General features: G+C 45.9%; 1 protein-coding gene across 1 annotated transcript in view; it reads right to left on the bottom strand.

The window, feature by feature from the left end:
- Window positions 1-723: 723 nt before the first annotated feature.
- TTC9 (tetratricopeptide repeat domain 9) overlaps window positions 724-27,050 on the bottom strand; it is a 31,734-nt gene continuing 5,407 nt past the window's right edge. Inside the window, exons 2-3 of the mRNA XM_061156776.1 lie at window positions 4,333-4,515; window positions 724-2,341 (exon numbers count right to left, since the gene is read on the bottom strand). Of these exons, the coding sequence (XP_061012759.1) occupies window positions 2,262-2,341; window positions 4,333-4,515 (263 nt within the window). The 3' untranslated portion in view covers window positions 724-2,261. The remainder of the gene's footprint in view (window positions 2,342-4,332; window positions 4,516-27,050) is intronic.

The following is a 27,050-nucleotide window of genomic DNA, read 5'->3' on the forward strand; positions in this document are numbered from 1 at the left end:
TCTGATTAAATAAATAACCCATAATTAACGTTGTGTTTCCTTTCATTCTCTACCTATAATTGTGACTCTTTCCCAAAGCTGGGGATGGAGTGAGGAATGCGTGGTGGATTGTTGGGATACACATTGGCCCATCAGCCAGTAGAATGAACAACACACAGAAATAACTGCTAGGTCTCAGCTGCCTTTTCTACCACTAGGGAGTCAAGAGCTAGGGACCATTTTTCAACTAGGGCTAAATAACAAAAGGTGGCCCATGTACCATCATTGGCATCACCAGGGCTTGTCACACACACTGTCCTGCTAAGATCCCCTGGAGAAGGAAATGGCAACTCACTTCAGTATTCTTGCCTGGGAAATGCCATGGACAGGGGAGCCTGGCAGGCTACAATCCACAGGGTCACAAAAGAATCGAACATGACTTAGTGACTAAACAACAACAACTATCCAATATAATATTGAATTGGTCAAAAATTTCATTCCATAACATCTTATGGAAAATCCCGAATGAAACCTTTGGCCAATCCAGTACTTTTTAGGGCAGCAACTAACTGCAGAGTAGTTAACAGCTGAAACTCTAGAGTCAGACAGACTCAGTTCAAATCCTAGCTATGCCACCTAAGACCATGCAACCTTGGACAAGTTTTCTGTTTCTCAGGTTCCTTATCCATCAAATGGGAATAGCAGGGTAATTACATGAAAGAAATGAGATTATACATGTAAAGATCTGAGGAGAATGCATTTAATAAATGCTCACTATTAACATTATTGCATCTGTATATATTTTAATTTGTACAGTATTGTCTCACTGATCACACAAAAAATACATGAAAGTGCTTTGAAAATCTTAAAGCATCATATAAATTAAAGGTGTCATTGGTAATAATCTCCTATAACTATTTCTCAACTCTTCCATCTCCTTGAAGACCAGGACTACATCCTTCGTCCCAGGGCATATTGCACAATGACAGGCAAACAAGAAGCCCTCAGTAAATGTTTCTTATTTGACTGAAGCTACATGGCATCGCAAAAAAAGCATAAGTATCTGGAGCCTAGGCTGGGATAAAATGAGTTTAAGGCAGGAGAACCAGTCTGCAGTCATCATTCACTCAGTCAACAAATATTTGTTGAACGCATTCTACGTGCTAGATATTGAGTCCAGATAATTTCATCAAAAAGGGGCTTACAGGTTCCCACCCAGCCAAGTCCCTGGGTGGTCTCCACAATCCCAGCCTACTCTAAGAGCACAAAGGCGCAACCAGCATTGTACATCACTGGACAAGTGGCCCATTGCTCTGGGGGAAGCCCCATCCTGCCTGGCTGTAAGCAACTCTGACTGAGGGTTGGGGGAGGGAGTAAACGTGAGGCAGTGGGCTGCTTCCAACAGAAGTGACAGGGACTGCTGCCTGTTCATTTATTTTTATTCACACTTAACTTCGTCCACAGTTCAGTTTCCCAGTCTACACAATGCTCTGTCCACTAGACGTCATCTCTCCCTCCCCCCAGTCCTATGTGGTCAGTCCTTGGCCCACTCTACCCTGACCTTCTGCAGTCATAGCTGCCTGCTGGGCGGGAGTCTGGGGGAATGGTATGTGTGGTCACCAGCGGGCACTGAGAGTGGGTTTCGATGGCATGTGAATCCAGGCGGAGTCTCAGATCCCCAAGGGGGAGAGGAGAAAGCACAGAACGAGACAACGAGGGAGGGAGGGAAGCAGGGGCTGAGGGTTCTTGGGGGTGGGGAGCGGGCATTGTGTGTGTGTGTGCAGAAATCCAGTGTACAAATTCTCGGACTCTGTGGGCTTAACCGATGCTTCTGGTGTCTGTCTGGCTCCTGGATTCATCACAGTTGCCGTGAGATGCTCCAGTCTATGAAGAAGCTGTGGAGGGGTCCAGGCCGTGGGCTCCATGCCTGACGCCTCTGGGAGGGTCCACCTGCCGGGCTCTGCCTCTTGTCAGGAGCACTGGCCCAAGTCAAAGCTATAATGGCACTCCCAACCTGTGACAGTCCTCTCCGGCTGTTCCTGCCAAAGCCGGGTCTCTTTCAGCAGCTGCCCCTCCTGAAAGGAGGCTGTCTTCCACTGTTGGGGCAGCCCACCAGATTCCAAACCCGCAGGTCTCCTTCCGTGCGCAAAGAGAGTAGATAAGGAGATGAGGGATAATAGGAGGAGGAAGTGAGGAGAAAGGAACAGAACCCAGGGAGGGTCTCTCCACCACGCGGTGCTTGGATGTCCCGGGCCAGGCGCGGCTCTAGAAAGGTGTTCTGGTTACATGGCTTCCTTCTCTCTCTGGGAGCATCTGCTGAGCTTCATCTCCGTCAGCTGGATATATCGAATCACATTGGTGTCTGTGAGGAGAGAAATACACCTTAGGGAACAGCTGGTGAGGGGACTGGTGGGTCTACAGGGGATCAGACCAAAGCTGCATCTGCAGATCACGGACAGGTCAGGCTCACTCAGCCAAGATCCAGGGTGACCGAGAAGGCACCCGGAGTGCAGTTCCTCTCCTTCCCTGCCTCCATGGGGACAGGTCCCCATGACCCAGAGGACAGATGGGAAGGAGAGGACAGGAGCGAGAATTTCTTCCCTTATTTCTGTGCAGCAGCAATCCTAGTGGTCCTCAGTCAGCTCAGTGAGTTGAGACTTTTAGTTCAGAGTTAGCTACTGTTTAACCTCAGGCAACCTACCAGTTTCTTTGAGTCTCCTGTCTTGTATTGCAAGAAACAACCTCCATTTTTGAGTGTCTACTTTGGGTCATGTTTTTAACTTTCATTGTCTCAATGAGCCCTCATTAGAATCCTGTAAGGTATGTCTCATCATCCTGACTGTGATGAAAATTAAAACCGGAGAGATCAAGTCGGATGCCCAAGGAGATAACACACAGTCACTGCACCTGACTCCAAAGGCTGCCTCTCCCAGGGATTGTAAAACCTTCCTCATAAAACTGCTGAGAGGATCAAAATAGATGTCTAAAAGCACTCAATCCGAATGATCAGTAAATATTGACTGATTGTAATTTTTTTTTAATTGGAGAGTTTAAAAGGACTTGTGCTTCATTGTCCGATTTTGCTCTTCTAGGCAACCACCTGACCACAAATAGAAGAATTTCCAATTCCAATCCTTAAGTTTAGTGAGTGGGAAAGGACAGAGAATAGCTGTTTAGCCCCACACACACCAGAATATAAGAGTTTCAGGGCTGCCTGAGATGTCTACTTCCAGGAGTAGAAAGGAATGCTGTATAATATTCCAAAATGCCAGGCAGGGCATTCAGAACAGTATTGACATATAGCAGGTACTCAAGAAAATTCTGTTGAATGAGTCTCATTCTTGGTCCTCAAGTTGCTTATAGTGTAGTTGGGGGAACACAAATTATATACAGAAAACAAATCAACAACGTATAAAGATATTAGTATTCTTAAAAAAAAGAAAAAAGTATATTGGGTATTTGTAAATTCATTCTAGCAAGATTCCTTGGAAGGAGAATTGCATTTTTAAAAAATCAGCCATATGAACAACCATGGCAACAGCAAGTCAAAGTCAAGGTTTAAAACATGCCTCCTCAGAGAGGGTGTTCCTGACCACCTGGTCTGCAATAGCACCCACTTTAGTCTTTATCCTTTGACTCTGCTTTATTTTCTTTATAGCACTTACTACGATTAAACATTACATTATCAATCTGTCTGTTTACTGTCCGTCTTCTTCCATTATAACACAAACTCCTTGAAGGCATCATCTTTGAGCATCATTCCCTGCTATTTGCCCAGCACTTGGAAGAGTTCTTGGCCCTGCTTCAGTATATATCTGTGGCATGAATGAATGGTGGGGCTGGTGGCCATGACTTAAGTGAATGGTACAGATAATGCATGCTCTGTTATCTGGGATCTGCCTGGAGGAGTATTCTTCCTGGAAAAATGCTGGGCTTACCCTCCAAATTATCCATTTGTAGTCTGTCTCATTAACCAGAATGTGAACTCCTCACGTATAGGGGCTGCATCTTCTTATCTACATCCCTGGCAGCCAGCACAAATCTTGGCACATAGTAAGAATGCAATATGGATTCAATGAATAAGTAAAGAGGGCTGGATTCTGGGTTGGAAAAATGAAGAAATCCATATCCTATCTAAACAGAAGAGGTGCCCAAACTCCCTGGAACTCAGATCTCAAAGGCACAGACTCTATGTGCTCTGCTTCTTCCAAGACCTAGCACTCACCTGGCCCCTCACTTGCCATTTCTACCCCTGCCTGGCCCTGCCAGCCAGAAAAAGCTGACCTTGGAGGTGAGATGGTCTGGGAGCTGCCCCTGGGGGGTTGTAGGTGAAAAGAGCAATTGCTGCCTTACCTGTTGGCTGTCGGGTTCTTGCCTCTTTCAGGTAGTAGAGTGCTTTGTCGTAGTCTCCAAGGTGGTAGAAGGCCACACCGGACCGGTAAAGGGCCTTGAAATTCTCCCCTTCTTTCTTCAGGACTTTGAGGCAGTACTCCTTGACTCGCTCATAGTTCACCAGCTCAGCCTGGAGCAGGCAGGCTGCAGAGGAAGGGGGCAAAAAGGGAAGGTGCCATCAACACAACAGCGGCAGCCTCTGAATGTCTCTCTTTGTTTCTTCCTCTCGGACCAGTAAAGGTGTATATACTACAGGTGCCCGGGCTTTACAGTGGGCTCTATGCCATGGAATTTGGCATTAAATGATCCTGGGTTCTAGGATGTAGTTTCACCATCAACAAGTCATGTATCCTTCAATGAGCAAGTTACCTGGCCTTGTATTATGGGCTGAGTTGTGCTCCCTGCTGAGGCTGGCCAGTGCCTATGTGGGGCCCCTTCAGTCATCTCTGAGTAAACCGTCTCCCCTGGAAGCTTTCTCTCACCAGCCATCAGTCACAGGGCCAGGGTCAGGGTGAGGAAGCCTGCACCTGGAGACTGAGCGCCTTCTTATATATTGTGCCCCAGGTGCGGGGGTGCTCATTTGCCTCACCCTAATCCCAGTCCTTCTGAGCTTCCTTGGCCTCCGTTCTACCACTCAAGCATTTAGCAAGCGTTGACGGAAGACAAAAAGATGTGTTATACACACTGGAGGAATGTTTCAAAAGGGTGGCGTGGGGAGCAGGGCACCTGCTTCAAAGCAAATAAAAGCAGAGACTTGGGAGGTCAAACTGCTGCTTCCTGCCAAGACCTGGCTGGTGGGATGGGGGAGGCTGCCGACGCCCTGGTCCTTTGCACTAAGGTTTCTCCCACAGTGGAAGAACCATCCTCTGGATAGAGGCAAGTCACAGATTTTAATCTTTAGGGGGTCTAACTAGAGCTGTTTTGATTCCTTAAATAACTTCCCAGGGATCTGAACTGCTGATTAAGAGGCCAGATCTTTCGTCAAGCAGTTTGGACCAAAAAAACCCCCAAAAAACCCCAAACGAGAAACATCCTCTTTTGCAGACTGAGTGGAAGGTGTGAGAACCAGGAAATGGAAGAGAAGCAATCCAGATCTGGAAACTGCCCCACCAGGTTCCACCAGCCACAAGGCAGAAAGTCAGACTTGTTGACGGAAGCAGCAGGCTGCTCATCCCGTGGGCGTGGGTGGGTCCATCGTGCCAAGCTGATGCCACCGGCACACTCCCCTCTCCTCCCTCAGCCGTGGAGTCAAGGCCCCTCTGCCCCCTGCCCTGCCCCCATGCTGCTGGAGTCTGCCTTGGCGCTCACACAGCTCTGCGGATGGACTTCTGTCAAGAGTCTTGAACCTCACTGGCTGCTTGCTCCCTGCGTGGGACTTGGCTCCAAGTGCTGCCCCCAGGGCTACAGGGGTGCCTATCCGAAACGTCTCTGTGTCCCAACTTATGTCCTCTGTTCTCTGCTGAGAGTCTTCTTCCTGTCCAGCCCTCCATTCTCAAACAGACACTTCTGTCTGCTGACCCGAGCAGTCAAGGCAGAGGACCTTTGTTTCTTTCAAAAACAGGAATGTCTAAAACTGGGGGGGGGGGAAGCAAAAAGGCCTGAAAACGGGAAGTCCTTCCCCTCCCCCACCTTGAGCAAAAGAATGATAGCAGTCAATTTCCAGGTCTCATTCGGTGAAAATGTCTGGAATTCCCCTGCTGATCGGGTGTGGGCTGTGAGACCTGGCTGGGGACCAGGGTCCAGGCCGTGTGGGAGGTGGGGCCAGGCAGGTTACAGCGGGTGGAGGCCCTACCAGCACTAGAGGCAGAGCCCAGGACGATGGAGGAATCTGGGGTGAGCTCTAATTCAAACGGGCTGCTTTTCCAAACGTCTAGATGGAGATGGGGAATCCAGGTAAGAAAGGGTGGCAGGCCAGAGCTCTTAAGAAGACCGAGGGTGGAGGAGGTAAGACAGTCTGGACTGTGCTCAGCCCTTCCTACAGGTAATTTTTAGGCACCTCTCTTGTTTGGGTGGGGAGTTATCTGGGGTGCATATAACAAGTCCATGGGATAAGTAAGATGAGATGTTGGTAGGCACATTTTAGAGTTGAAGAAGTTAAGAAAGACAGGTTGACTAGCAGTCTCTTGAAGTCCCATCCACATTCCTCTGTCCACTACCCAGGGCCTAGGGGCTACAGGAGACCCTTAGAATAGGTCTAAGGGTCTATTGTCCCACTGCTTTTACTTCCTCTCAATTATTAATCCCTTACCCTATGTCAGAGGTGGTACTCATCTTTTCATCTTCACATCAACTCTAGGAGACAGGTTCTATGTTATGCTTCTTTTACTGATGATGAAATCCAGTTCCAGAGAAATTAAGTAACCTGCTGGAGGTGGCAGAATTGTGATATCCTCCCACTTCCACCTGGCTCCCAAGACCATGCTCTTGTCTCAGGTACCTGTGGGTCTGCGTGTGAAGCCCTTAGAAACCACATCACTTGGTAAAAGACAGGGCACCTGTGTAAACTGGCCTCCTCTGTGTCCTAGGGTCAACAAAACAAAAAATGATGCCTAACTTCACAGAGTACTGCATAGGGCGCTGGGATGAGGTGATGAACCTAACGCTCCACTCCATCCTGGAGCTGATACACTGCAGTGGAAAGCAGATGGTACATTATCTCAAATAGTCCCATGTGCCAAGGGCTATGAAAGAGAAGTGATGAGTAGGAGCCTACTGAGGGGGGAGGGGCCCTAAACCAATATCAAGTGTCATGAAAGGGCTTCTTGGAAGAAGTGGTGTTTAAGCTGGGTTCCAAAGGTTGAATGTTTCTCAACTTCAGCACTATCAATATTTTATTTTTTGTTAGTGGGGTGAGGGAGGGGAAATGTCCTGTGCATTGCTGGATGTTTAGCTACATCCTTGTGTTCTACCAACTAGATGCCAGTTGAAACAAGCAAAAAAATAAATATCTCCAGATATCACCAAATGTCCCCTGGGAGGGGCAGGATCACCCTTGTGTGAGAACCACTGATCTAGGTGGAAAGAAGAAGCTTTCTATAGGGAACAGAGCTTCCCTGGTTACTCAGACGGCAAAGAATCTGCCTGCAATACAGGAGACCCAGGTTTGGTTCCTGGGTTGGGAAGATCCCCTGGAGAAGGGAATGGCAACCCACTCCAGCATTACTGCCTGGAAAATTTCATGGATTTTTCATGGAAAAATTCCATATAGCCTGGCAAGCTACAGTCCATGGGGTTGCAAAGAGTTGGATACTACTGAGCGATTAACACACACATATGGAAGAGAGAGACAAAGAGAGGGGAAAGGAAAGGAAAGATAGGAAGGAAAGCAGGGAGAGAGGGAGGGAGGGAGGCAGGAAGAAAGAAAGGCTGATTACACCTATTTGAGGAGCTTTGAGAAGCCATGCCCAGCTGGAGCAGAGAGACTGAAGGGAAGGGTAAAAGGGAATAAAGCTAGAAAAGCAAGATGATACCAGGACACATGGAACCTTCTGGTTCATGTTGAGGATCTGGGACTTTATTCTTAAGGCAAGAGTGTATTTGAATGATGAAATGATGGTGACTAGGTTGACTCAAATGGAGGCAGAAAGGCAGGAGAAAAGGATTAATGTAAGTGGCATCCAGGAGTTAGAAATGACTAGCATTAGGAACACCCTGAAATATGTTTCATCTGCTGTTACACTCATGTGCTTAGAGCCCTTTATCCCAGGAGATTTTAGACTGCCATTTTGGATTCACTGATGATCCATGAAAAGTTTTCTTCCACATTGTAGCAACTTGATCTCTGTTTGAATTAAGGTTTAAAATAACAAGTCTCTGTGCTCCACCATACAGCAGGGATCGATATGCTAAAGAGTGCTGGGCTGAGAATCATAAGAGTTGGATTCTAGAGTCACTTTTACCACTAGCCAACATTACGCAGATCACTTTCCTTTTCTGGGCCTCAGTTTCCTACCTGTAAAACAAGGACTCCACTTCATTGAGTAATCTCTACCATGCATTTCCATCTAACAGCTTATGAATATAAACACTCGCCACCTAACAGAAGGATGAAATTGTCTCATTGGTTCCTCTTCCAAAGGAATTCTGTTCTGTTACTTTGGGTAGGCATATTCTGTTGGCAATGACCAACAGAACTGGTGGGAAGTGAAAGAAAGGGCTTGTCTAACACAATTCTGCCACTTCCCTGTGGAGGTTTGTTCGGGCACAGAGATTAGATGATGTTCAGATGTGGTCTTCCCAAGCTAAAAACTCTGAATTTTTTCCTGCAGGGTTTTTCCCTGCAGGGAGTGAGTGCTGCCACTGCCGGCCAGTCTCTGCAGAGGAGAGGGTGGACCTGGGAAGGCAGGTCTCAGGCTGGATGGAAAGGGGGCTTGTCCTTGCCTATGGCCTCGGTATATATTTGGATCTGAAGATGCAGTTATTAGGCGGGTAGGGAGACAGGTGGAGATGGGCCTGGGCTCCCAGACCACCTTATCTATTGATAGAAGCCCTTTTGAAAGAAGTATTTTGAACTTTCTGGTTTGGGGTCTTCTGACAAGTTTGAATAAATGCAGCATCCTGGAATTAGCCAAGCAGGGGAGAATTAAGACAAGCTTCCCTTCATACTTGAAAAGGAGTGCCTTCCCTGAGCCTAAGCTGGTGCCAGCAGAGGTGGCTGGTGCAACTTACAAGAGAGAGGTAAAACTGGAGGACAAGAACTGGGGCTGTGAATCCTGTTATGCCCCCCATGTGGAGATGCCTCTTCCACTGCCAACCTTGGGGAGTTAGGGTATGGTTTTATGGAAAGAGCTTGGCAGGCTTTCTTAGCTCCATAGAGGAATCTGCAGTAGGAGCATGTTAGAGAATCAGGAACTTGAAGAACCCTTTTGTACAAGCGCTCACACACTCAGACAGAGGAAATCATAAGTTAGATGTTGCCCAAGGCAACCACACCAAGACCTCTGGCTAAAACATGTCAGGCTCTCTTGGCTCGGACACTTGTTTTGCTTCTGTTTTTCCTGGTGCATGCAGGGCATGGTGACAGCCTGGGCAAAATGCCACTTGTTGGCATGACATGAAGGGAAACTAGATGGGAGGCGGAAGACCAAGTTCATGGAGCCATTGGTTTTCTTCTGACAGTTGATTCACTGCTGTTTGCCCTTACCTGCTGGACAAGAGGGGAGCATGGGCTGGATGGGAGGAAAGGAAAGACCTACCAAGGTCCGGGAGTGAGGAGGAGGAGCCCACTCCCCAAGGCTGCCTTGCCATTAGGAGTTGAATTGTGTCCTCCCTACAAGGTATGTTGGGAGTCCTAATCCTCAACACCCCAGAATGTGATCCCACATGGAGAGAGGGTCTTTACAGAAGTGCTCAGTCGCTTCAGTCATGTCTGACTCTTTGCAACCCCATGGAATGCAGTCCACCAGGCTCCTCTGTCCTTGGGATTCTCCAGGCAAGCATACTGGAGTGGGTTGCCATTTCGTTTGGCAACCTTCTTACAGAGATAGTCAAGTCAAAATGAGGTCAGCGGGATGGACCCTAATTCAATATGATTTATAAAAAGGAGAAATATGGACACAGAGACAGACCCACACAGGAGAGATGATGTGAAGAGATATGGGGAGAAAATGGTCACCTACCAGCCAAGGAATGCTGGCGGCCACCAGAACCTGAAAGAGAGGCCTCGAACAGATTCTCCCTCGCAGCTCTTGGAAGGAACCAACCCTACCAACACCTTACTCTTGGACAACTAGCCTCCGGAACCGTGAGACAACACATCTCTGTTATTTTAAGCCACACAGTTTGTAGCCTTTTACGATGGGGGCCTTAGGAGACTAATACACCTTGCTGGTCTCTTCTTTTGGAAGGGGGCCTGAAAAGTGGCTATTACATTCCTCAGGGAAATTTTCCCAAACCAAACGATCTGACCTATTTTCAAACTGATTTTAAGGGGCTTTGGCATAGCAGTCAAGTGGAAAGAGCTTGGATCTGGGGAGAGGTGACACTCAGGACATTTCACAGCTGGTCTAGGTCACGACCACTCTGAACAGGCTCAGGGGACTGTGCCAGTCCTGGCTGCAGATTAGGGTGGCATCTGGAGACAGAGTTCCAGGCTGGAGTCCAAGCTCCAACACGGGCTAGCCCAGGCCCTCGGGCAGGTTACTTCATCTCCCACGGCCTCCTTCTCATGCGTTAAATGCAGATAATAATACCTATTTTGCAGGAACTCCTGTGATGATAAAATGAGGTAATTAATGTATGTTATATGCCTCACACAGCGCCGGGCACAAAAACCGATTGTCATAAACGTTCGTTCTTTAGGAAATCACTGGTCAAATGTGGTTTCCCCAGCAACATGTATGTTAATCAGAGAAAATTTCCATTCCAAATCCTGCACAGAGAGTGCAGGAAACTACAGCTTAATTTAAAGCAAATTTTCAAGAATAGGTCAGACACATTTTGGAAAGTAATTTAGAGGGTCTTCTTTAGCATCTTGATTCCTTTTTCAAAAAGAAATTGAGGTGAAGCTGACAAAATATTTTGTTGGTTTCGGGTGTATAACCTGGTGATTTGATACTTATATACACTGCAAAGTGACAGAGGGTCTTTCTATGGCATAGCAATGGAAATTTAGTGTGTGCAGTGAAATGATGGATATTTTTACTTATTAGACTTCATACCCAGGACTGCTACAACCCACCCAACTTCACCTTTCCATAAAAGTGCTGATTTTCCTCTCAGTGTACATGAATACTTGAACTCAAGAGCTCTGGAAACAACGCTCTTCCCTTGATTCTTTTTTTTCTTTTTGGACATTTATGTTGCCTCTACATTTTAGATACTGAAGTAGTTTTATGACAAATATACTCATGGAGGTTTTGTTTATGGTAAATATAACCTATAATCCCAGGGTTATAATTACTAGGTCAGGGTGTGTGACTGTGTGGCCTTTGCCACGTAACACACAGATCTTTCCCCTCAACAGTGGCTGTTGAGTTAAAGCTTTGGGCCCCCCCAAACGCCTAGGAATCTTCATTTCAGAAATCATCTATGTTTGGCTTGCTTTTAAGTCACTGGATTGTGGGGAGGGCAAAGAAGACAGCTGGGAGGAGATGGGCCATCTCCAGTTTGCACAAAGAGATGTCTACTTTCTAAGGGGTACAAAGAATTTAAGAGCAGACCTGAGTTAGTAGGGTGGAATCCTGTAATCCACATTTTTTTTTTCTTTTTCTTATGCTGACTATTCCTGGCCAGTTGTGTGGCCTTAGAAGGTGTGGCCCTCTCTGAGACTCAGTTTCCTTGTCTCTGAAATAAAGATAGTGACTCTGTCAACCTCACCGGTCTGTTCTGAGGATGAAGTGAGAAAGTGCACCACACAGCTGGGTGCAATGTTGCGCATGCTCAGTCGTGTCCGACTCTTTGCAACCCTGTGGACTGAGGCCCGCCAGGCTCCTCTGTCCACGAGATTTTCTAGGCAAAAATACCTGAGCGGGTTGCCATTTCCTACTCCAGGGGATCTTCCCAACCCAGGGGCCGAATCCCTCCTCTCCTGCATCTCCCGCACTGCAGGCGGATTCTTTACCCACTGAGCCATGAAGGAAGCCCGGGCGCAGGGCCAGACCCATGGCACATGCTCGTGGACATGAGCTGATTCAAAGATCAGCCAAAAATGCTCCACCCACAAACCTGTGCAGCAAAGGCAGAGCCCAACCCCAATTTCTCATTTTTCGTTTTCTGGTCTTGGATGTATATAAAGTCACACTTGACTCAAACATTTCCCATATCTAAGTTTGATGCTTAGTTTTACTTACCGGTTTCCTTTTTGAAAGTGTGTTTGGGGGGGAGGTGGGTGGGTATACGCAGAAAGCATAATAAAAGCAGCTTTGTAGCCAGAAAAGGAGGCTTAGGGAAAGAATGGGGAAGGGTTCTGGGACTATTTTCTTTTCACTTATAGATTAGATAGCCTCTGAATCCACAGTTGGTTGTAAGCCCCCACCTCCACCCATCTACCCCCTTAAACTGCAGACAGGAATCCTGCCTCCTGCTTGCTCTCAGCCCTTCTCTCATCACAAGTGGATGATTGGAAACCACCATCTGTATTTCACTGATAGCTTTACGGATGGCGTAGCAGACAGACCCAAAGATGCTGGGCTCCTCCGGAGTCCTGACAATTCGGGAAAGCTAGGAGCTCCGAAAGCCAGATGTGGCAGAAAAATGAACAGGTCTGGTTCCTGACTCTATAGAGCATGAGACGGCCTTTGAGGGAGGAGGGAAATATTTTTAGTAGAGAAGTGGCTGGCCAATTTCAGTGCCTCTGAATTAGCTGATTCAAGACAATGCCCCCAGCACTGGCACTCACCTGGTGTCCTTGGGTTAAAAGAGCTTGCCTCTCAGAGACTCAGTTTTGAATTGGGTAAAAATAAAGATCAAGAGGTAAAGAATCCACCTTTTAATGTGGGAGACCTAGTTTCGATCCCTGGGTTGGGAAGATCCCCTGGAGGAGGGCATGGCAACCCACTCCAGTATTCTTGCCTGGAAAATCCCCATGGGCAAAGGAGCCTGGTGGGCTACAGTCCATAGGGTCACAAAGAGTCGAACTGAAGTGACTGAGCATGCAAGCATATAGGCACACACACACACACACGCACTACCTTGAAGGCTTTTGTGCAGGATGAGAAAAGTCAGGGTTTCTCAAGTGCCAGACCCTGACATCTGACGAGTGTTTCTCATTAAATCATCCATGCTAACTAATCATCATTAGTTAACATGGAGATTCTCAGGCCCCATGTCCAGCAATGTAGCTTCTAAAGGTCTAGGGAAGAACCCTATAATCCAGTTTTTTGCTTTGTTTTTTTTTTTTAATTCTGGTTTGTTTTTTTTTTTTTTTTTGCCACGTTGCACTGATGTGGATCTTAGTTCCCCATGGAGGGATTGAACCTGTGCCCCCTGTATTGAAAGTGCGGCATCTCAACCACTGGACCACCAGGGAAGTCCTTGTAATCCACACGTTTAATAAGTCCACAGTGGGCCCCTGCAGGTGGGCCACCTCACCTGAGCTAGTGCTTTCCATTCTAGCATTTTCAATGTACGTTTCCTAAGGAACAACCACCGTTAAACCATGAGAGTCCAGAATAGCTACTGGGAACCCCAGGATTACCCCAAGGGCAAACAGGTCCCAGAAGACCTTCAGTTCAGTTCAGTGCACACGTAAGCAAACAATTGTTCTTAGTCAACATGTGACATTAGGGGTTACTTTCTTCTTGGTGATTACAGACTTCTGACTGGTGAACAGAAGCCCAGGTCAAGGAAATGAAGAAACAGGGAGAAGGCTGACATGCTTCATGATGAGCTCTGGAGAATCCAGCCCTGCACCAGGAGGTGGTATTCATCTATCCTCCTAGAAAGGGTAATAAGAGTAAGATCAGGTAACCTTGATCAAGCATGAATGGGCCAGGCAGTATTCTGAGCATTAACTTGTTTAATCTTGACAATACCCTGTGAGGTAGGTTCTAGTATTTTGTCTATTTTCCAAATGGGGAAACCAAGGCCCAAGGACATTCAGTCACTTGCCAAAGGTCACAAAGCTAAACAACTGTCAGGGCTGGGATTGATTCTAAGCCACCCGTCACCTGAGACTGTGCTCTTAAGCATTACCCACAGTGCTCTCCTAGAATGTTCAACTGCCTATAAGGAATTTTAATTCAGTTTCTTCATTAGGCAGCTTTGAGGCTTGAGTTCTGCTTCTTGTCAGGTGTAACTGTGGAACCCTGATGGAGACTGTGTTCATTTTATTTGCATACTTTATCTGTATGTATCTCATTTGGAAGCTTCCTATGTAACTCTCCAGGACCCTCTCGTCCTCTTGTTTCTCTGCATTCAAAGACAAAAACAAACAAACAAAACCAAGTGTGGAGTTTCCACCAAGGCTTCTCTCTTTTATGTCCTAAAACCACCTGCATCTCCAATTCCATTGAGAGTCGACTGTGATACTAATAGGGTCGATGTGACACTTCTCTGGTTTCTTCCTGAAACAACATCTATCTTAGCTGCCGCTGGCAAGACTAACCCCAATGATACTATTTTTTCATTCAAATTTTTACTGAGATAGTTTTAGATTCACACACAGTTTGTAAGAAATAATACAGAGATCCCTTGTACCGCTTACCCAGTTTCCCCAATGAATATCTTTATAAAACCACAGTACAATATATTGACTATCATGTTGACACTGATACAATCCACAGATCTTATTTAGATATTCCAACCTTGTTGTTTCTCAGTCACTAAGTCAGGTCTGACTCTTTGCAACCTCATGGACTGTAGCATACCAGGCTCCTCTGTCCACTGTCTTCTGGAATTTACTCCAACTCATGTCCATTGATTCAGTGATGCTATCTAACCATCTCATCCTCTGTGCCCCCCTTCTCCTTTTGCCATCATGCTTTCCTAGCCATCAGGTATTCTCCAATAAGTCAGCTCTTTGCATCAGGTGGCCAAAGTCCTGCAGCTTCAGCTTCAGCAACAGTTCTTCCAATGAATATGCAGGGTTGATTTCCTTTAGGGCTGACTGGCACACACTGTTGTGTGTATATGTTAGTTCTATACCAATTATCACAAACATAGTTTCCTCTGTCTATCCCCAAAAGTTGTTACAGAACAGTTTCATCAAGTGTCCCTCCTGTATGCCCACCTCCTTTTTCACCCCTGACAAGCAGTAATCTGTTCTCTGTTTCTAAATTTTATCATTTCAAGGTGTTATATAAATGGAATCATATAGTATGAAGTTGTTGGAAATTAGCTTTTATTCACTCAGCATAACCCCCCTTGAGATGCATCCAAGCTGTTACAAGCATTGATAGTTCACTCCTTTTCATTGCTGAGTAGTATTCACTGGTATGAGTGTACCAGACTTTGTTAAACTATTAATTTGTTGAAGGACAGCTGGGTCATTTCGAATATTGGGTTATTATGAGTGATGCTGCTACGAAGAGTCATGGATAGCACTAAGTCTCTTACCATTTAGTATGATGTTAGCTTTAGTTTCTTCGGTAGATGCTTTTTATCAAGATCAGGTAATTTCCCTCTTTTCAAACTTGCTGAGAAAGAACTATTTTTCTAAAATCTGTAAATTACAAATCACAGCACACCCCTGCCTAAGCGTAACCATTTCACAGAACATGTGTGTGTCTGCTTAGTCGCTCAGTCATGTCCGACTCTTTGCGACCCCATGGACTGTAGCCCACCAGGCTCCTCTGTCCATGAGGATTCTCCAGGCAAGAATACTGGAGTGGGTTGCCATGCCCTCCTCCAGGGGATCTTGCCAACCCAGGGACTGAACCCAGGTCTCCTGCATTGCAGGAGGATTCTTTACCGTCTGAGCCACCTGGGAGGCCCATGAATACTGGAGTGGGTAGCCTATCCCTTCTCCAGGGGATTTTCCTGGCCCAGGGATTGAAATGAGGTCTCCTGCATTGCAGGTGGATTCTTTACCAACTGACCTACCAGGGAAGCCCAAAAGTGCAAGTCGACAGAACATGTAGGGAGGTCTTTTTCTAATGAAGCCAGATCTACAGGTATGATCATTAAGTGGACCCTTTCATTTTCCAAAGAATGAAATCATTTTTCACAGCCAGAGACTCAGCTCATGCCCATCACTGTAGCTATTTTGACACCCTTCTTCTTTGCCTTCCAGACAAGCATGTGTAGGGCATCTTTAAAACCCCACACAGAAAAACTATATCATACTGGTTTTACATACATTGTATTCTCAGTAAGTAGCAATACCAAACATTTGTATAGTGTTTCACGACTCATTTGACCTTGACAGTGACTCTGGGAAAACAGGTCTTATGAGTCTTACGTCTAAGAGCTGAGGCTGAAAGAAGCTAAGTGATTTACTAGGGCCATTTGATTTTTAGAAAAAGAGCCAGCATTGTCTAAGCCCAAGTCCACATTGGCTCTGGTGGGTAAAGAGACCTAGACTCACAGATCCCCAAAGGTCTTTTCCCAGTCTAAGGCACTGAGAACCTATGACAATGGGAAGCTGGCTGACTAAGGGAGCCAGTGCCCTTCAAGTGGCCGTATCTTCATTCACACCACAATTGCCCTCCCTGGCACCTAGGCAGAGTTCCCCCACTACTGCTGATGCTGCTCTCACGACCAGAGTCATTTGGCTTTATCTCATGGGATAAATCTCCTAGGAGTCCATTCATATTAATTTCTGACCTTGTATTTTTCCAGTTCTAGCACATGCTTGCCCTGGATTCAAATAAACATTGCCAAGTGTTTCTTTCATTTTGTTTTAGTAACATTATTTTTGGAGGTCTCTTCTTTTCACCATTCCCAAGTTGCCCTTTTCCCCTGCCCTTTGTATTCTTCAGATGGATGCCCCCAGTGTTCAAGGGCTGCTGCACGCCTCTCACGATCACTGTACAATCCTAGGTACAGACTCTTCATAAACTTATTTGATGAGAACTCATTCACCACAGGCTGTGCCAGGGCTTCATAAAGAAATGGAGATATTAAAAAGATATTGGTATCTTCAGGGAGTTTATATTCTTATTCACCCTTGTTGACCAGTACCTGGCTTACAAAGTGGCAAGCAGAAGAGCCACTCTAAAATCTTATAAGCTAAAGGCTATGTTGACAGTCTTGTGTTGACAGTCCATTAAGGTCTCCAAACTCTTTGGCAGCAGGGACCAGATTCACGGAAGACAATTTTTCCTTGGACTTCGCTGGGTGGGGGTTGGGGGTGGGGGAGTGGTTTCGGGATGTTTCAAATGCATTACATTTATTGTGCACTTTATTTCTATTATGATTACATCAGTTCCACCTCAGGTCATCAGGCATTTAGAGGAGGTTGGGAAACCCTGTGGTGGATATTGGAATCTGCTCAAGAGTTGTCATGTCAAAGTCTGAGGTCAGTTCAGCCTTCTGTTGCCTGTCACGTGCTCCTGTTCATGAAGGAAGAAGTAGACTTGGGTGCTACGGCACCTTACTTACGAGTTATCCTATTCCCAGCCCCCACCTCTTACATGACTTCATTGTGGTATATACACAGAGAGGAGTGAGCAGGAGGAAGAAGGTAGGACAGGATTGTTGTTTGTCTTCATTCACACCCTGTCTTGGGTTAGAAGTGGACTCTGAAAGAACCAGTTGGGCCATTTGGAATGTGATGATGGGTATATACCCAGATATATTCAGAAGAAACCCACTGCCTCAGGTTATCTTTATCTTGTCAGCTCTGGCCAAGTACCCACGTCATGTCCATCAGCAGGAATTCTGAATCAGGATGGGGGAAAAGAATCTCAGAAGCCAAAATGCCATCCTGTACTCGTTCTAGACTTTAAAAAACACCTCTCCTCTTCTGATCATCTCTCCCGCCATTCTTCCATGACACCAGGTATGTTTGGGGATGTTAGTTAACAGGCACACATGTAGCAGAAAGAACACTTCTGTGGCTTCTCTGTGGCAGCACTGTGCATGTTAGTGAAGTGTTGGAAATAACTTATAGATCCACCCGTAGGAGACTGGTTAAATAAATAACGGGGGCGTTGTTATAAGAACATGACATGGACATTAAAATCATGCTGTAGAAAAACAGATAATGACATTGAAAAATGTTTTTAGTGGAAAACATTGGTGGAAAAACTTGTTAACATTTGTGCAACCCAAACATTGCACAACCAAGTACAACCCAAATCTTGTGGGAAAAAATAAATAAATAAATGTGTGCGTGTGTGTATCAGGGGGAAGAATTTGTACTAACAGGCATCAGAGTTCCTCTTAGGGGAGAAATGATCTTTTTTTAGAATACCCTCATCAACTGTGATTTTATTTTTTTTAAGAAATCACTTCTGCCCATTATGTCCTCAAAGAGAGCAGGGGGAGACCCTGGGAGGAGAGATGCAGTGAAGGCTGCTGAAGGGTTTCCTGAGCAGAAAGCACTGCCTGTTCGAGAAGTGCCCATCTGGAGAGATCCAGGATTATAAGAGGACCCGAGGCATCATGGCAGAGGAGTGCCTGTAAGCTGGGATTAAAGGGAGGCTCCAAGAAACAGGGCTTCCCAGGTGGCACTAGTGGTAAAGAACCCACCTGCAATGCAGGAGACTTAAGAGACGTGGGTTTGAGCCCTGGGTCAGGAAGGTCCCCTGGAGGAGGGCATGGCAACCTACTCCAGTATTCTTGCCTGGAGAATCCCATGGACAGAGGAGCCTGGTGGGTACAGTCCATGGGGTTGCAAAGAGTCAGACGTGGCTGAAATGACTTAGCACGCATGCCAAGAAACACGCCTGCAAGGGCTTTTATTCCCAGGACCCCTGATCAAGCCCAGGGGCTTTCCTCCTCTGACAGAGGAAGGCAGCTCAGTAAGCTGGCTCCAACACAGGGCACCAGAGAACAGGCAGAGCGGGCACAGGCTGCTGGCTTAGCACCCTCTCCCTCTCCCTCTCCCAGGGGCCTCGACTTCCTCCACAGCCTCCTCTCCCCGGCCCATCAGTCCCGCTTTCTTGCTTGCGAAGCTCCCCAGGGAACCCAGCAGATCACAGCACGAATCTTCTCTTCTCTGAACTGGTCTGACTTGTGAGAGAGTCCGAAGTTCTTTCCCTGCTAGTTCAGTTCAAAGAACGGGTCAGGGAATCCTGGGGCGGAGGATGGACAGGGCGGAGAACAGACATTGTCTATCTGAAGCTTATTTGCCCACACAATCTCAGGCCAGAGACACGTCTGCCTAGAACCCAGCAGTTTGTAAATGTTACAAGTCAATGGCTTGACTTAAACCCTGAGAAAATGGAAGCAGGCACAAACCTTAGGGGCCCCATGGCCCTTGGGCCTGCAGGAGATCAGCTGCCTTTCAGAGGAAGCCTGGTGGATTATCGTTCACCCAGCCTCGCGGGCCCAGATAGGAAACACCCACACCAAAGGCTGCCGGTTCACATCTTGCTCACCTCCTCAGCCCTGCAGACACTTAAGAGCTGAAACTTGCCCTGACCCCTCTTTTGCTCACTTGCTTCCCATATTCCCCCAGTCTCCTTTGCTGAGTCCTTTGTCCTCCCCTCTTGCACACTTTCCTGCGATAGTACTTACTGGAGTAGGAGTTAGATTTACACATGAAAGTGAAAGTGAAGTCGCTCAGTTGTGTCAGACTCTTTGTGACCCTATAGACTGTAGCCTACCAGGCTCCTCCATCCATGGGATTTTCCAGGCAAGAACACTGGAGTGAGTTGCCATTTCCTTCTTCAGGAGATCTTCCTGACCCAGGCATTGAACCCAGGTTTCCCGCATTGTTGGCAGACACTTTACCTCCTGAGCCACCAGAGAAACTAGATTTACACATAGCCACCATCTATTAAGCATCAATTACGTGCCAGGCACTGTAGTGGACATGCATGCATGTATCTTTTAATTTCAATCATCACAGTCCGATCTGGTGCATATTATTGCTCGCATGCTATAATGGAAACAGAAGCTTGTCAAGATGGGGACTGTACCAAGGTTAATGGAGGAGTAGATGGGAAGTCAGGGGTCAAAGCCAGACCCTCTTTTGCTAAGTAAAGTTCCTCTCCATTAGGCCTCCTTGCTCTTAGGTTTTCTGGGGTCTAAGTCTGCTGCCTGCCTGTTCCTCTGTGCTCCTTTCTTCCTCTCTCCCCACCCCCCCATTTTCACTGGCACACACAGGGACACAGCCTTTCTCTCCCTCGAGGTGTCAGAGACACAAGTTCCAATGACCAAGTGGCATCTGCAACCTGAGGTTCAGGGCCATTTGAGAAAGGAGCTAAGTTCTGACTCCGCACAAGCAATATGCCCAGAAGCACATCCTGGTCCAGATGTGCTCAGGACCTGGCCGAGACTCCTCAGAGCTCTCCAGTCTTAAGCCGAGGGTAGCAACTCTCTGAGATGCTACAGCTTAGCTAGCAACTGTTCCCTGAAACGCTTGGCCCTGCCACTGCCAGCTCATTTCTTAAAAGCCTTTTACCTGCTCCATCAGAACTTCCAGGTCTAATGTAGCTAGTTTTGCCAGATTTCATAGGGTGAATGATGGCCTGCTAAGAATCAAAGTCTGAATTTTTGAATAGTCTGAGAAGATCTAGCAGCAATAGGTAATATCTGATGCCATCACTTTAGATTCCAGGGCCCAGGTAATTAATATTTTACAGAGGCTTCCAACCCCACTCTGGTTTCTCTCAGAGACCCTCTGTCTGATTCTATCACTCTGCGAGACTGTGGGTTCCTTTATTTTGGTTTACCTTCACATGTGCAAGGCTACCTTGGAAATCTTGGTTGAGATCTTTCATGCCTATTTGTCAGCACGTATCAGTAAACTAGAACAAAAGACAGCTTGTTTCCTGTTTCCTTTCTAAATCTGCTTGCTTCCAGAAGAGAGAGAGGCTAGAAGGGGGTGGGGTGGGGGGTACTAGACAGTTTTCAAAATCCTAGACAGCTCAACATTTCTGAAAGGGGACTTGGAAGGCATCTGACCCAACACCCTGCTGTTTACATATGAGGAAACTGAGGCTTGGAGTGATGTGACCTTTCCCAAGTTACAGTGCAAGTGAGCAGCAGAGTCTAAATGAGAACCCTGCTCCCACAACCCCGTGCCATGTTTTGAGGAGAACACGGTGGATTTGAGATTTGGGCTATGAACAGCCATGGCAAGCATCCAATAAGGATCTGATGAGTGAGTGAGCTTCCTTCCGGGTGCTGTGTCTGAGCTACTGACGGGGCAGGATTTCCTAGACTCAGGGGCTGAAAAGAATCTTGGTCATAGACCACCCATACGGTCCCTTCCTCCACACCAGAGGCACATCATGAATGCTCAGGACCAGTCTGTATCACAAGCTCTGACTCAACTTTCTTCCCTTTCTCACCAGCAGATTCACACCATCACTCATGCGTTACTGAGTGCAGAAGGGCATCCATCCCCCTGCTGTGAGGGTACCATGCTGCCAGGACCTAGCCCTGTGTGTGCTCTCGGGTGGTGGGCACTGCAGAAAGGATAAGTCATAAGATGGGATAATAAGAGAAAGTTTGGGGCTTGGGATAATTTTGCTTGACATCTTATGTGTCACATTCTGACATGATTAGACAAGACTGGTAATATCCAGAACAGCATTAAAAATCGCGTGTATAAGGTGGGCTTTTTTTAGGGGGAAAATAAAAGAAGCAAAACTATGCATAATCTTTCCACACAGATAATCCCGTCATCGTTTTTCGTTAAAAATAAATATAATAATGCATATACTTAGAAAAGTCATACACTATAGAAAGATTTAGAAGAAAAAGTTAAAAAAGGAACACAGAGGAACCTTAAATGCATATGACTAAGTGAAAGAAATTAGACTGAAAAGGCTACACACTGTATGATTCCAACTATAGGACATTCTGGAAAAAGCAAACGATGGCGACAGTAAAAAGGTCAGTGGATGCCAGGAGTTGGGGTGGTTAAGAGATGAAGAGGAAGCACACAGAGGATGTTAAGGGCAGGGAAAGCACTCTGTATGGTACCACAGTGACAGGGACATGTCATCATACATTTGTCTAAATCCACAGAATGTACAACAGGAGAGAGAACCTCGAAGAAAACCATGGACTTTTGGTGATCGTGCTGGGTCAACACAGATTCTGTAACAAACGTACCACTCCAGGGCAGGCTAGGCATGTATGGGAGCAGGCAGTATATGAGAAATCTCTGCTCCTTACCTTCAGTTTTGCTATAAATCTTTAGGGTTAGTCGCTCAGTCAGGTCCGACTCTTTGCGACCCCATGGACTGCAGCCTGTCGGGCTCCTCTGTCCATGGGATTCTCCAGGCAAGAATACTGGAGTGGGTTGCCATTCCCTTCTCCAGGTCTATAAACCTTTAATTGCTCTAAAAACAATGAAGTCATAATCATCAAAAAGAAAAGGAAAAATGTCCAGTTCTGTATTCACATGAACAGCTTCACTTGCATAATTTCAGATAATCTTCTTGAAAGCAAATACTGCACTAGTGTATATGCTGAGGCTAGTTTATACTTTTTAAACACTGATCTGCATTCCGCCTTTTTTTAAAAAAGATTTTTATTTATTATTTATTTTTGGCTGAGCTCGGTCTTCGTTGCTGCATGCAGGCTTTCGCTAGTTGTGGCGAGCGGGGGCTACTCTCTGGTTGCAGTGCGGTAGCTTCTCTTTGCGGTGGCTTCTCCGGTGACAGAGCACAGGCTCTAGGCGTGGAGGCTTCAATAGTTGCAGCAGGTGGGCTCACTAGTTCTGCATATGGGCTCAGTAGTTGCAGCTCGTGGGCTCTAGAGCACTGGCTCCGTAGTTGTGGTCCATGGGCTTAGTTGCTCCGTGGGATGTGGAATCATCTCGGGCCATCTCAACCTGTGTCCCCTGCATTGGATATGGATTCTTAACCACTAGACCACCAGGGAAACCCCTGCCTTTTCACATAATGATAGATTTTGGAGACTGGTTCCTATCCGTCCACACAGAACTCTCCCATTCTCGGTAATGGCCACCCAGTTCAGAAAGAATGGAGAATTATTCTTGGCAGAGCTGGAAAGGACCTCCAAGATTCTGGACTCCAACCCTCGGACGTCAGAAAACTTGAGGCAAGATCCTTTGATTCCAGGCAGCTGACCAGTGAGAGACAGAACTTGCTGTCCGTATCACTCCATCAAGTCACACTTCTGCTGTGTTCTCGATGGGGATGTCTGAAGACAAGTGGGGGAACTTGGCCTGCAAAGAACGGTGGTCACATTCTTCTCATCAGAAACACTTTTGTTTTATTAGCAAGTGCTTTCCTTTTTGTGGTTGACCTGCATTCGGGGAATCATTTGAGTGTGTGTGTTTGAAACAAAATGGGATAGATACTGAATGTAGAAACCATGCATCAAGAGAGTTTTCCTAGTATCTACTAGGGATACTATTCAAGGATCCCTTTTAAAATTGTAAGAATTAGTGGGAATTTCCTTCACTGGGCAGTTCCCACTTCTTATTTCTTTCTATTTTATTTCTATATATTATTTACTTGGCTGCACCAGGTCTTCACTGTGGCCTGTGGGATCTGGTTCCCTGACCAGGGATCAAACCTGGGTCCCCTGGCATTGGGAGCATAGAGTCTTAGACACTGGACCACCATGGTATTGCCCTCACTTCTTTTTTTAAAAAATAATTTCATTTATTTTTGACTGTATGGGGTCTTCATTCCTGCATGGCTTTTCTCTAGTTGCAGAGAGCAGGGGATACTCTCCATTTGTGGTGCACAGGTTTCTCACTGTGGTGGAGGCCTCTCTTGGTGCAGAGCATGGGTTCTAGGGCACTTGAGCTTCAGTAGTTGTGGCACATGGGCTCATTAATTGCAGCTCCCAGGCTCTCGAACATAGGCTCAAGAGTTGTGGTGCATGGGCCCAGTTGCCCACCACATGGGTGGTGCGTGGGATCATCCCAGACCAGGGATTGAACCCGTGTCTCCCATATTAGCAGGCGGACTCTCCACCACTGAGCCACCAGGGAAGCCCCCCAGTTCTTTTTCCTATTCTTTTGTCTTTCTTCTAAACACCCCCATTCACTTCAAAGGATAACTTATACTTCAATACTTTATAGTTTATAAAGTACATTCATACATTATCTTCTTGCTTCTCACCCTTACCCTGTGAGTTAAGCTGGCATGATTATACCCATTTAGCAAGTGAGGAAACTCAAGACTAGAGGTCTTGTGACCAGATTAAGTTCACGTATGTAGTGAATGTGCCACCAGCTGTCACATGAGTCTCCTTCAGTTCCCGCCCCACTAGACACAGGGCCAACTGGATTGCTTACTGCTGGGTTTGGGGGAGGGGTTGTTTTTGTTTCCTGGGACAGGAGATTTTGGCTCCCAAAGTTAGAACTTATCAGTCAGTCACAAAAACACAAACTTAAAAATAAATACTACTTTAGAGGATGTTAGGAGAGCAAATGTTCCATGGCACACAGAATAATATTGTGTCCAATCTCATTTAGCACTTAAACCAGAACATATTTTTAAATGATGCGATCATTACTCTCATGACATTAAAACTGACCAGGTCTGCAGTAATGCATTTGGACAAGTCCAGATGTTCCTCTTCTAGTGGGTCACAAAACTGATCACTGAAGAAGTAATGGCTGAAATTAATTCCTACTCTTAACAGATCCACTTGAATTTCTCAAGACCTCTTAACTAGAATTTACACACTCTGGAGAGAGGGGCATAACAGGTTCATTAGAAATTGTGACTCATCAAATTCTCATTCCTCTCTGTCCACATAAATTCAAGTCTCCTTCCTAGTGACACAGAACCTGGTACAGAGTATATATAGGACACTTTCCCCTTAACCACCCAGGATGGTCATGAAATGGGAATCCTAAACATACAAGGCACATCACGGTAATAAAAAAAAAAAAGTAGTGACTTTTTTTCCATTAAAATAAAAAAAGGAATAACTTAACAGAAGACAAGACTGGAGGATGGGCAAGCGAGTTGCCCTAAAAATGTCAAGGCTTTTCCTTGGTACACTGATGAGATGTATTCTGTGTTGCTTCAAAAGGTAGATAGAATACGAATGGATTGATAGAAATTTCAAGGAGGCAAATTTTTGTACCTAAGAAAGAAACTTCTAAAGATGGAGGCTGTGGGGTGAGTGTTTAGAATTATAGGCTTTCAAATTAGAGACCTGGCAGATGAGAAATTCCAGTTTGCCATATACTACTATGTGACCATGGGCAAGGGACTTAACTGTTCTAAGCTTGGATTTTCTGTCTCAGAGTTAGATAGGCATATATGTAAGTTCATGAAAGGCAGTGACCTTGTCTGTGTACCCAGCTCTCAACCCCAGTGTCTAGCGCCTATTAGTTGCTCAATTAATATTAATGAAATGTTTGAATTTCTTGGATCCTTAATATGAGACAAATGCTAGGATAAGCATTTTCATTCCTTTCAAATATATTCATGGAAAATCTACTGGATGCCAGAAACTGGGCCCATCACGGTAGTCTTTACTGCCGTTGTTGTGACTGTTATCATCATTGTAGCTATTGTTTTGTGGTGGTGGTTGCTAAATAAGTCACTTTAGGTAGTGGTAAGTATCCCTATTTTTGGAAGTGTCTAAGCTCATGTTGATGACAAGGTGGTGATGTTGACAAGGAAATTCACACACCACTGTAAGGGTCATATCCAAATCCAAAATCATAATTCTGATTTTACATAACTCTCAAGCTAGCTAGTTAGCACTTCCTTAGCACTTTCATTTTTTACACACAGACACACGGTGAAAGGGAAACCTTTGCTCCACAGTCTTCCTCTGTGTAATGTTGTCTGTAATTTGAGTGCTGTTTTAAACTCCTTTTGGCTGAACAAGAAGAGAAGGTCCACTTGGATACATTTCAACCCAGGACTCTTCAGGTTCAAGTCAACTCTCCTTGGCACCACACATCACATTCTGCTTCCTTTTTTTTCTTTAATTGAAGTATAGTTGATTTACAAATGTGTTAGTTTCAGGTGTATGACAAAGTGATTCGGATACATATATTTTATAATTTTTCAGTATAGTTTATTATAAAATTTGGGAACTGTTGGTTTTGAGTCCTATCAGACATGGTATCATTTCATTGCTGATATGAAAATGTGTATGTATGCATAAAAGGAAGATAATGAGTTTTACCCTGCTAATAATAATTTCAAGGCCATATGAAATCCATGAGGAAGACCGTATGTGCCTGCTAAGTGGCATCAGTCATGTCCTACTCTTTGCGACCGTATGGACTGTAGTCTGCCAGAGCTCCTCTGTCCATGGGATTCTCCAGGCAAGAAAACTGGAGTGAGTTGCCATGCCCTCCTCCCAGGGGATCCTCCTGACACAGGGGTCAAACCCAGGTCTCTTTCGTCTCCTGCACTGGCAGGCATATTTTTTGCCACTAGCACCACATGGGAAGCCCATAAACTCTTTTAATCTTATGTAGTATTATCTTTGGCCTTTTTTTTTTTTTTTTTAAGTACCTTCCCCACTAACACACACATCTCATATAGCATGGCTCGCAGAATCTCTTTCCCAGCCAGGGATGGAACGTTGGTCCCTGGCAGTGAAAGCACCACATACTAACCACTGGACAACCAGCAAATTCCCTTATCTTTGGCTTTTTTAATGTCTGGTACATTGTCCATGCTAGAGCTGTGGCTGCTGCTATGTGATTGGGAATGGACCACAGTATTGTCTTAGTGACAATCTGGTCCCAGCAGGGACATCTGATTTTCCAAAGCCAAATATCTGGAAATTAGGAAATTGCTGGTTGGTTGGTTGAAACACTGGGTTTTCATCCTAGTTGTATGAAGGAGGCACAACCTGGTGATGAAAGAAAACAGCTGGCAGGAGAGAATGTTCCATCTCACGGGTCACTCCCAACCTGTGAAGCTCTGGGGACAGTTTCTGGCTGCTCCACATCTTGGCCTTCCAGTCCACCCTGCAGTGAGTCCCCATGCCTTGGATGGGGCACTCCCTTGCATTTTGGCTGTACGGACTCTTATTTCAAGATGTCCTAGAGAGTTGCTGGCTACGAGCCATCCAACTCATTACTTTTGTAGGTAAACTAAGGAACTTCAGAATCCACTTTAGAAACTCAGCCTGAAGTCTACATTTGGCATATTCTTTTCTTGAAAGCATTCTACAAGTTTAAATTCTCATATTCTTTCTTGGAAGATGAACTTTGA

This window comes from Dama dama, chromosome 12 (genome assembly GCF_033118175.1).
Source record: "Dama dama isolate Ldn47 chromosome 12, ASM3311817v1, whole genome shotgun sequence".
In the NCBI taxonomy this organism is placed as follows: domain Eukaryota; kingdom Metazoa; phylum Chordata; class Mammalia; order Artiodactyla; family Cervidae; genus Dama; species Dama dama.